The following is a 10,679-nucleotide window of genomic DNA, read 5'->3' as shown; positions in this document are numbered from 1 at the left end:
GCAGCTCTTACTCCTGCATCTGCTGCAGTTCCTTTCTTTTCTGGGCAATGATAATAAGTCACCCAACTGCCGTCTTAAAGCAAAGTATTATTTAAAACAAAGTCGCATCAGAGGAAGCATAGCCATAAAACCAGCAGAGTACACTATTTGCATATATTGTGTTTCAATGAAACTTTCCCCTCTGCAGATCTGGCAAGTCCCCTGAATTTTCTCCACAGCCCTTCTGCAGAACATCTCCTTCTTTCATTTAATGTAAGGCTCTCATTTTACGTCATTTCTGATGAGCGTCCTCTTTTCTTTTCTCAAGAAATAATCTTTGATTCTAGTGGTTTTGGATTTTCAGTTTTGCAGCTTGGTATGATGTTAGTGTCAGTTCAGCTTAGGAACTGAACGTGAACTATTTTCTTCTAACTGCCCCCAGCTTTTCCAAGAACTTTTTTTTATTATGGTCCTTTTCCTGTATGTTTTCTACAGCTGCCTTTTGAGCTAGAATGTTGCATTCATTTAGGAAAATCTTGTCACTATTTGTAATAAATTTCTTTCTGCGGCCATGTTGTTCAAATTATTTAATTGTCACATCTTTCTATTCATCCTGGTGTTACTTCCCAGTTCCAAAGCTGGTGCAGAAGGCGCCTGAGGGAAACGAGTGAATACTGGGTGGTATTCACAGGGAAAAGTAATGCTGATGAATGAAGGTGTTTAAAGGACTGAAAATTTAGTTCAGATAAACCATATCTGCTGTTGTGGTGGGAAATACCACTTTTGTCACATCCAAGAAAACAAGAAATCTGTAATACATTTTCCTGACACGGGCAGCACATTTGCAGCACAGAATATGAAATATTTGAATTTGCAGCCCTATTTGGTGGACCTTCTGAGTTAGAAAGGTTGAGGACATACATCCTTTGCTACAGAGCTGCAGCTGGCGATAGGATTCAGGAGCAAAATATATCGGCAAAATATCCTATCTGACAGGTAAGGATTGCTTGACCCAAGGTTGACAGGCTGTCCTGCTACAGGTCTGCTATTTCCTCTTGGGCTGGGAGAATATTAATGGTACAAAATTATTTATTGCATGTGTTGTATAATATTTATAACAACAATATTATGAAAAATTATGTTTAGATAATGTTAGCTTAGTCTTTTGCAGCAACTGCAATTCTTCATTGCCCAAGGTGCCATAGAGGATTAATAAAAAGCTACCTTATCCATTCTGGCAAAGTGATGAACTTGTTATAACCAAGAAGAAAACACTGAAAGACTTAAAAGCTTCCCAGCATGCCCAGGGTCACCTGGGCTGAAGGGTCAGGACGAGGGGGATGTTCCATACCCTGTGACAGAAGCTGAAGGCATTCAGCGATACAGGTGAGACTGATGACAAGGTGTTGTGCACCCAAACGTTGCTGAACATGACTGAGGGAAAGTCTGGTTTGGGGGGCCAGGATCAGGGGGTTCCCTTGACTTTTATGGTGTTACTCTTGCTGTATTTTGATGGAAGGCTCAGTAATTTGGGTAGGAGCTGGGAGCGTAGATTTGCTGCCATGAAGGAACTTTTGGAAGAACTGTGTACCCTGACAAGGATTTGTTCTGAACTTGCGTAGCTCTTAAGCATCATATATGATGTTGTTCTCTGTTTCCAGGTTAATTATCTCTACCCAGAGGCCTGAACTAAGCAAATAGGGATTCTTCATCTCCATGCAGTCATTGGAGTTGGGAACAAGTCTGAAAAAGGTCACCACCTTTTGAGTTCTGATTTTCTTCTTGGGGAAGGCATTTAGTTGAGAAGTACTAGTTACACCTACACCATGCAATCAAATATATATCTTGCCATTCTGAGCAAAGTTGTAAAATGATTTCTTACCTTTGTTCTAGATGCAAAGTTGAGGTTCCTAAGATAATGCTACTTACTTCATGACCTTTTACCAATCTTATTGCATCCCCAGATGCTTCCTTGGACCATGAATAAAACTGATGATGCCAGTTCCAAGAGGTTAAAGAGGAGAAAACACCATCTTTGATTACAAGGGAGGAGGTGAGAGGATTTCAGAAAAAACAGCAAATCCACACAAAATATAAAAGGATCAAATTTATATATGGGGTCTCAGGCACTCTTTACTATATCTAAAAAGTACGCAATCAAGATACCAAATCAATTGTCAAATGCAAAAAGTTCCCTGTGGAAATGAAATTGTTAAGGAGTTTCCTCATGTTGTGAACACTGACTCTTCAAATTATTCGCATTACACTGTTTAGCTTGCAGTTTACAATAATTATTTCTGCAGTTAGTTTTTTCACTCAGCAAAAATAGATGACCTATTTTGCTGTCAATGTGCAAGCTTGGCTCAGCAAAGACAAGTGAATACTTCAAATCCGGCTCAGCCAGATCACAGAAATATGTCTGTGCACTCTCCAAGTACATTCCCTAAATTGGATCCTGATCCCCAGTATTAGAAGTAATGGGGCATTTATTTTCAAATATGTCTGCCTATTTATTGTCTAATACTGCCTGACAGTATCTTCTGAAAGGAGGAAAAAAAAAAAGTCAGTTAGTTGAAAAATATGAGACTAAATAAGTTCATTTCTTGGTATCTATATATACATTTTTTTACAATAGAAATTTTTTTGAACATTTGTTTTGACCTGCAAGAAAAAAATAACCTAATCAAACTTGCCATTATGCACCTCACTGGAAGTCTGCCAGTATCTCCGTGATACAGTCTGGTTTTGCAGGATTCATTGAGCTCTGCTGTAAATGCTCAGTCCAGGCTGAAATTTGGCAGGCTTGTTCATGATACTGTAATACTCTTTCCTGCACACAAACGTTGCTCTTCCCTGAAAAGTGGCAGTAATGCTAGCGAAGCTTTTCTGTTATGGCTTCTATAGATTTTTGTTTACAAATAGGTAAATTCAGTCTAAGTGCCTGGAGTGTCACCTTTTTATTGCATACTTAACAAATGATTCAGTCTTTATGGGGAAAATTTGCAGCTAAGCTGCATTTGCATTTTGCATGCTTTTCTACTGTATTCCATCTCCATAATAAGCCATGCTTTTTTTCATTATGGAATTGGTGTCGCTTCATAATTACAATTGTAGCTATGTTGTTGCTCAAAGCAGAATTTCTTATGCTGTCTAGTTAATCCATTTTTCTGGATTTTCACATAATTATTGTGTAAGTATTGATTAGAAAGAGCTATAGCTTAGCTTTAAATAACTGACTTATTTAAAGTAACATTTCACACTTCATTTATCATTTGTTTTTATTGCATCCTGTCTTTTATTCCTCTGCATCCTGCTTTTTCTCATCTGCTTGCGTTTTCAGGGCAATATTGTATGTTAGGAGACCTTTGGGTTATGTCATAAAGTCGCTCCCGAAGATTACTTAAAACACGTTAATCTACTTATTTGGTGGCTCGTAGGTGGATTTTTTCCTCCTCGGTCACCATTTCCAAGACTGACCCACAGCAGACTGCTGCCTTACGATGAATTCAAGCAGTGACGCTTCCAGTTATGATCTTTGAGCTCAACACTTAAACAGTTAATCTGAAAAGATATGCAGATATGCTTATTTGGAGGCCTAAATGATCGCTGAAAGACTTTGAAAAGCTGCCCCTGGTATGATTTATGTGGAAATGTTGTGTCAGTCCAGGTCTCTGTGGAGGGAGGAGGGGGTGGATATCAACATCACAAATAAAAACCTTCATAAATAAGTACCAGAAATTGAGGAGGAAATGTTCTCACGCCTCCGAACAATCCCATCGAGTCGCAGGCGAGGCATCTACCGATGGGGAGCATTGTTCTGCTGTGCTCGTTGCCTCCTCGCCGAATAAATGGGGGATTGTCCGGCCACCTTTCTTTATGAGTAGTGAACCTATCTTTAATTCTTTTTATTTGTTTTTGAAGGAAAATATTTTATCGTGAAATCTCTAAGATTAGAAGCTTCATGTCATTCAATTAATTAAACGATGCAACTCCAGAGCTGTAAACATTAAAAAGCCTTCTTGGAAGCAGACTGTGGCCCAGTCCATTGATTGATTACTTCTGTGGCTGTTCCTAATAATCTGTAACATTTTTTCATTAGGCAGAAACTTGTTTTCCTATTTAGTATGCAAACATGAGATCTGGAGCATTCTGCCCATGTGTTATGATTTCTTTTTTCCATTATGCAATCACAGAATGTGTCACTTCCCTGTTTACAAAAGAAAAATGTAAGAGATAAAATTTGTGTTTAGTAAGGATTTTGATCTTCAATATATTAAAGAAATTAAAGTCCAGGGTTGGCAGAAAATCATAAATCATGGTTATGTGTTTCTCTAGAATGATTTTATGGATGCTAGGGCAAAGATATTACCATGTGCACTCGGGTTATGTAGAAATGCCACCAGAGGCTATTTTCTTTCTTCAAAGGTGCCCTTTAAGCTCACACAAAATTACTCTTAATAGAGTACACACACAATTTGCACAAAACTAACACAATGCATTCCAGGTTACATGCCACAGAGAAAAAAAAGCATAGTGAAAAATTTGTCATGGATTTTATCTTTCGTTCCTGCTGAGAATTTTCCCCAGAACCTGCAGATTTCTAAAACACGTTCTTTATGTCAAATTTTTCCAAATATTTCTGCTATTCGTTTTTAGCCTGAGAGGTGTCCTTTGATGCTAAAAATGTGAGTTATATGGACTGTAGTGTTTGATTTTTTTTTTCTCCTGGATGAGATGAGTTCTCTGGTGCTAAGACATTTATGAATTCAGAATGTGTTTGCTATGAGTAACCTCACAATATTTACTTAAAGTAAAGTTTCTCCAATCCGGAGAAGAAATTCTGCAGAGTTCATCTGTAGTGTTTGGCCATGTTATCTGCGTCGCCCCTTGTTATGAAACTGTCTAACAGCTGTCCACATACAGTATGAAAATCTGATCTTTCATTTGTTTCTGAGATGCATGTCTAATCCTCACAAGGAGAATGGAAGGCTGAAAAATACACCTTGAGGCACAGATGGTGAAACTAACCCAAAATATGTGTGTATGTGTGTATGCATGTGTGTGTGTGCACACGCGCTGCTGTGAGGCAGACAGACTTGGGAATTCATAAGCTGTTGATCTTAATTTGTTCCTCTCCTTCCTTCTTCTGTTTCCTTTACCTTTTTTTTTTTTTTTTTTTTTTTTAAACAAAATCTTTACCTGGTAGTCAAATTGCTATTTTGTAAAACGTTGCATAGATATTTCTAATAGTCATCCTTTGTTTTCTTACCACAAACCAGTGAAGGAGTTAATGGTGACATTAATGCTTTGAGCACGATCACTTGTAACTTCTATTATCTTCTCCATGATATTTTCCTACCAGCTCCTTTCTATCATCCTGCCTACCCTGTTTTGTTCTGGGGTATTTTTTGTTTTCAGTTGGATGTGTACCTGTAGAAAACGACCTCACAAATTTGTACCTGTGGAAAATTACATCACGACAGAAAGTTCAAGTGGTTTCTCTCAGATGTGGGCTTTGTGGGTGAGTTGTGAGAAGAATCCCAGACATACAAGTATAGGCTTGGGAGCAGTTCAAAAGCAGCTACCGTGCTGAGGTGGTACCATGCGCAACCCGGAGGGATGCTGGTCAGTCCAAGTTTTGGAGCCTGATATAGGGCAGGGTAATGCTGGGGGATGCTCGGGCTGGGATCAGGCACCAGCTGCCGCCTCCGATCCCTTGGAGGAGTTCTCTTCTTCCCTGGCAAGCAAAGCTGTACGGTGCGCATCCTCTGACTGCCAGCCATATGACACATCAATACGTGGCTCAGAGGGTCAGGAGGATTGCATGTGCTGGTGGAAGAAGAGGGCTGCACCGCAGCCTTTGCCAAAGTGCTGTGCCCTACGTGTTGTCAGGCACTGGCTGGAGAAAATGTATTTCTCACCGACTCTAAGGAGCTGCCTCACCCGCCTCCACTCTTTAAGTGTTGAAAAAGCTCCTCCTTTACAAAGCAATAGCCTGGGAAGGGAAATGATAAACTCTGTAGCTCTTCCCAAGAGGAGAAAAACAAGGTTTGGCAGTTGAATGTGGTTGCCTCTCCTTTTTCCTTCTTCAGCAAATCACTTTTGTGCAGTAAAACAATGATGGGTGCTCAGCCTGCTGCTCCCACAGGGGGAGCAAGAGCAGACTCAGGTGATGCAGCTGGAAGGTGCAGATGTTTTATACACACACGACCTGAAGACTGAAAACCAAAAATCCCCTTCTTTGCTGCTTTGGAAATATTTTTTCCTACTTACTGAAAACAGAAGTTTGGTTTGTTGTTGGTTCCCCCCTGCCGGAGATTTGTTATCATTCTTCACCCTTTTTCTTCCACCTTAAAACAATATTTACCTGAAATCATGAAAGAAAGATGCGACTCCACAGGGACCAAAACTAGTGTCCTGAGAATTTAGTAGTGGCTTAAATAGCAGATTTGCCTCTGCTGTACAAAAGAACTCAGTGAAGACAGATGTGTGTTCTAGAAAAGATTAGGAAAAGGTTTGCAAAAAAGTTTTTATTAGTAGAGCGAGTAATATATTTCTGGTCTTTTTGCTGTGGAAAAGCATCTTTGTCAAATAAATGAAAAAGTATAATGAGATGAGCCTTGAGTATGATGAAGGAGGATGGGAGATCCCCTTCTCTGGGCCATACCTCATTAACCATATGGCCAGACCACCCTGGTCTTCTCTCTGCCCCTGGAGGTTCCCACTCAAGACCTGCGGACATCTCTCTTTCTCCTTTTGGAAATCTGACCGGGGAAGAAATAGGTAGGGTAGATGGTAAATACAAGTATAAGTGAAAGGAAGGGTTGGAGTCATGAAACAACAAATGTTATTAGATTTGATTGTTCCTTAATGTGATTGACTGAATAATCAAACCTGGGAACAGGAAAGGAGAAGGAAAGTAATGCTCATGTCCTCCACTGTACTCCCTTGAGAGAAGCACCTGACTGAGACTGACTTCTGGCAGCGGTATCTCTCGTTTGGTTGGGCTTGCACACATTTCCAACCCCTTTAGTGCGATGTAAACCTGGAGGAGCTAAACCAGATAGTTTGCGGTATGCCAGTATTGTGCGGGAGAGACACTGGCACAGGCCCTGACTCGCAACCAGCCCAGCGCCTCCTCTTCCGCTGCGGGGGGGCAGGAAAGGTGCGCCATAGCTGAAGCCAGCTGGCAGTACTGTGTAGCAGTGTTGCCCCACAGCCAGCGTTGCTGTTGGTAAGCTCGGAGCTCGGATGCTGCAGGCAGCGGTTCTCAGCTGTCCTGCTGATCTCAGCGACCCTGTAGGAATATTCTTTTGTATTCATCAAGAGGAAGGTTGTTCGGGCGTTTAACATAATGGTTTGTGAAACATGGGGGTTCAGTTCCTGTGGTATCAAAGACTTTTGACGTTACTTCTGCGCTGTAGTTCCACAAAGAAGCCGAAGGCTTCTTTCCTCCCAGACTGTTGCTTGCTGCCTGTGCAGACAGCATATGCATTCAGAGCAAGACCTCGCACTACGTGGATGCATAACTTTGGTTTGGAGTAAAATATTTATTTGACCTCAGTATTATTCAAATATTTTCCCGTTTCCACAGAACCTCGCTGAGTGGCTCTGGAGACCTGAGATGAGTCACTTGGGAAGAAAGATGTCCATATTCTGAAGAAATGATCCACAGAAGGGGAAGCTTGGGAAGTGCTGCTCTTCAGTGATTCCCCCTGGGAGCAGTGGAATAGCAGTACTGTGTGCCTGGTGCTCTGCCCTCTGCTCTGACAGGTACTCTGGGGCCTGTGATGGGCTGAGAGGACTGGAGTTAAGGCGCACACGTGTAAAAAACGCTTCTAAAATGCACATTTTACATGGTAACTTCTAGAGTGAAGCTGCACCCCTTCTCAGACAGCAGCATCTGGGAGGAGGCCCCTGCCACCTGCAAGGCTCTGGTTTGCTTTAGTGAGGTCAAAATAAGTCTCTTCTTTGGGGTCAGAGTTATGGCCCCGCGTGAAGCAGACTGGGCTGGAGCTGCTGCGGGCAGCAAAGGGATGAATGTTATAACCGGCATGTTTCTAGCAAGCCCGCTACAGGTGCGCTCTGAAACTCTAAAGGCTTTGCCACTACCTTGCAGTTATATTCAGCCTAGGAAAGACCGGTAATTGGACATGATCCGATTGTAGCTGGCTAAAACACCGAGCCGAGGCTTCCGAGTTGTTGTTATGTGCCTTCTGTCACCCCGCGTTGCACGGGCACTGCTACACGCCGCACGTGACGGGGCATCTTTTCGGTCTCGGGGGGCAGGTTCTCCGCTTTGCCCCCTTGCTTTGCACCCTCCGGAATTTGGTACCTGCCCCCTCCCCGCGCGACGGGGGGTGCCGGTGCAGGGACGGCGACCTCCGAGCGCTCAAGTCCCGCGGAAAGCCCGCCGGTGAGCGCCCCGCCCCGCTCGGCTCGGCTCGGCTCCCCGCGGGCAGGCAGGTGGGCGGGGCGGCGCTAGGGCCCGGGGCGGCGCGGCGGCGGCGGCGGCGGCGGCGGCGGCGGCGGGGCCGGGCGGGCGGGGGCGGCCCCTCCCGGGCGCAGCGCGAAGGCGGGCGCGGGCGGGCGGGCGCGGGGCATGGTCCCGGTCCCGGTCCCGGTCCCGGTCGCAGTCCCGGCGGCGGAGCGGCGCGGAGCGGGTGCGGCGCGGAGCGGTGGCATGCGGAGCGGAGACATGCGGGTCTGCCTGCGCGCTGCCCCGCCGACATGGACCGCCGCCGCCTGCCGCCGCTGCTGCTGCTCTGCGCTGCCCTCGGCGCCGCCGGGCGTCTGAGCGCCCGCCCCGGCAACGAAGGTGAGCCGCGGCCCGGCCGGGTCCCGCCGGGCACGGGTGCGTGGCGGACCCGCTTCGCGGTCCCTCTCCCGCCCCCCCCCCCCTTTTTCTTTTTTCCTCCCTTTCCTTTTTTTTTTTTTTTTTTTTTAAATTTTATTTCCCCCCTCCCTCCCCGTTAAGGCGGTCCCGGGCGGCAGCGGCTCCTCTCCCCGGGACCGTCGGGCTCTCTCCAGCGTTGCGCTCTGGCAGCGCGGCCGCGGCCCCGCTCACGACTGTGCAGGGGCGGCCGCCGCCCGGTGCGGTGCGGCTCGGCGCGGGGAGCACGGACGGACGGACGGAGGGACACACAGCCGCCCCACCCGCCCCCGAGGAAAGTTGGCGTGAGAAGGGCAGCCTGTGCCGCCGTCCTCCCGCCTCCTCCTCCGGCAGCGGGGCGGTGAGAGCCGCGGCGGCCGGGGGCGAGGTGGGGAGCGGGGAGGGGCCGGTGCCGGTGCGGGCCGGGGGCGGCGGCGGCGGCGGGAGCGGGTGCGGGGGTCCCCGGAGCGCCCCGGGTGGCGGCAGGTGCCCCGCGGCCCCGCTGCCGGCCGGTCAGGGCGAGCCGCCCCGCCGCCGCCGCCCCCTTTCCAGCCTCGCATAGCTGGGTGGTGGTGACAGCGGTGGGAGTCGGGGTCGTTTGTTAATTAATAAAAAAAGGCTGTAAAGGCTAACGGGCCGCCCCCGTCTCCCTCACGCCGGTGATAACCGAGCTGTGAGCCCGTATATACGTGCGTGTGGGGGTGGCGGTTTCATTAGGCGTCCTCTGTTTCAAAACTTTTAATTAATACGAAGAAGCAGCTTGCTCCCCTGTAAAACCTCTTTTTGGTTGCGTAGCGGTTTTGTATCAGTTTTTTTTTTAAGGTGTTGAAATGGTGTGTGTACGCGAATGTGTGTAAATTTTCATAAACAAAGCATGAGTGGTGTGCTGTCTGCTGTTGTACTTTTTAAGACGACATCTGACGAAAATGCATGTTGGATTTCAGAGGAAAATAATGACTGCTAGACAGCCGTTGAAAAAGTAATTGAAATACTTTTTAAAAAAGATAAGATTGTTCTTTCCCTATGGAAAAAAAAAAAAAAAAAAAAAAGAAATGCAGCTTTTGCTCATTTGCACCACGGCTGCAGTCGGCATGACCGGGATGTCCAGTGTAATCATCTTTAGGGATAAAATCTAGAGGCCAAAGGTTACGAAGAGCTTCTAGCATCAAACGACCGTGTAAAACTTGCACCTGCTTGAGCTGTGGTGTTTGTGTAGAGAAGCAGGTATCAAAGCTATTAGATTGGTCGTTTCCCCTGTCCAAATAACACTTATTGATAGTCTGGGTGCTTGTGGGATAAGGCAGTGAGATAACAACTTTAAATGATTTCTGGAAGGAAAAAGAAATAGAATATAAAACAAATAAGGAAAGAGTCAAACTCTACAAATCCTGGATAGTCTTAAATCAGTTGGTTTTATTGCTGGGAAGGAAGCTCTGGTGCCATTGTACCAGAAGAGCAATATATCATCTGTTTGTATGCTTTATGTAAACTTGTTTTCCATGCACAGTGCTTTGTAGGTTATTTAAAAGAAGGTGCTATTAATAGTTGGTCACATTTAAGCCTGTAGATATGTGCTATTTTGTAAATATTGTCATCTTCCACAAATGTTCTTCAGAAATGAAAGCCAGAGGGTTGGTGGGGGTTCTCTTGTCTTATTATGAAAAGCTTTTTGGGAATGTATGTAGTTCTGTCAGTCAGCGGAGCAGCTCTGCCTCCATGGCAGAGGTAGACAGACACAGACTGTAAAGTGAGACTAATTATGCCAGAAAGATATTAGAGCGTTCCAGTTTGCGAAACCCAACTTTTTGTTGCTTTGTTTAAAATCACT

The 10,679-nt window shown here is 45.5% G+C and overlaps 1 protein-coding gene across 2 annotated transcripts in view; it reads left to right on the top strand.

Annotated features, from left to right (window-relative positions):
* The first annotated feature begins 8,538 nt into the window (after nucleotides 1–8,538).
* The window catches only part of EPHA3 (EPH receptor A3), a 229,837-nt gene continuing 227,696 nt past the window's right edge, over nucleotides 8,539–10,679 (top strand). The window contains exon 1 of one of the 2 annotated variants that reach the window (XM_075103532.1): nucleotides 8,539–8,797. In XM_075103532.1, the coding sequence (XP_074959633.1) occupies nucleotides 8,710–8,797 (88 nt within the window). In that variant the 5' untranslated portion in view covers nucleotides 8,539–8,709. The remainder of the gene's footprint in view (nucleotides 8,798–10,679) is intronic. The other variant, XM_075103522.1, reaches the window with a different exon arrangement.

The sequence above is a fragment of the Phalacrocorax aristotelis genome, chromosome 1 (genome assembly GCF_949628215.1).
Source record: "Phalacrocorax aristotelis chromosome 1, bGulAri2.1, whole genome shotgun sequence".
Lineage (NCBI taxonomy): Eukaryota > Metazoa > Chordata > Aves > Suliformes > Phalacrocoracidae > Phalacrocorax > Phalacrocorax aristotelis.
Note: the sequence above shows the minus strand (reverse complement) of the source record. Positions and strands in the feature narration are given on the sequence as shown.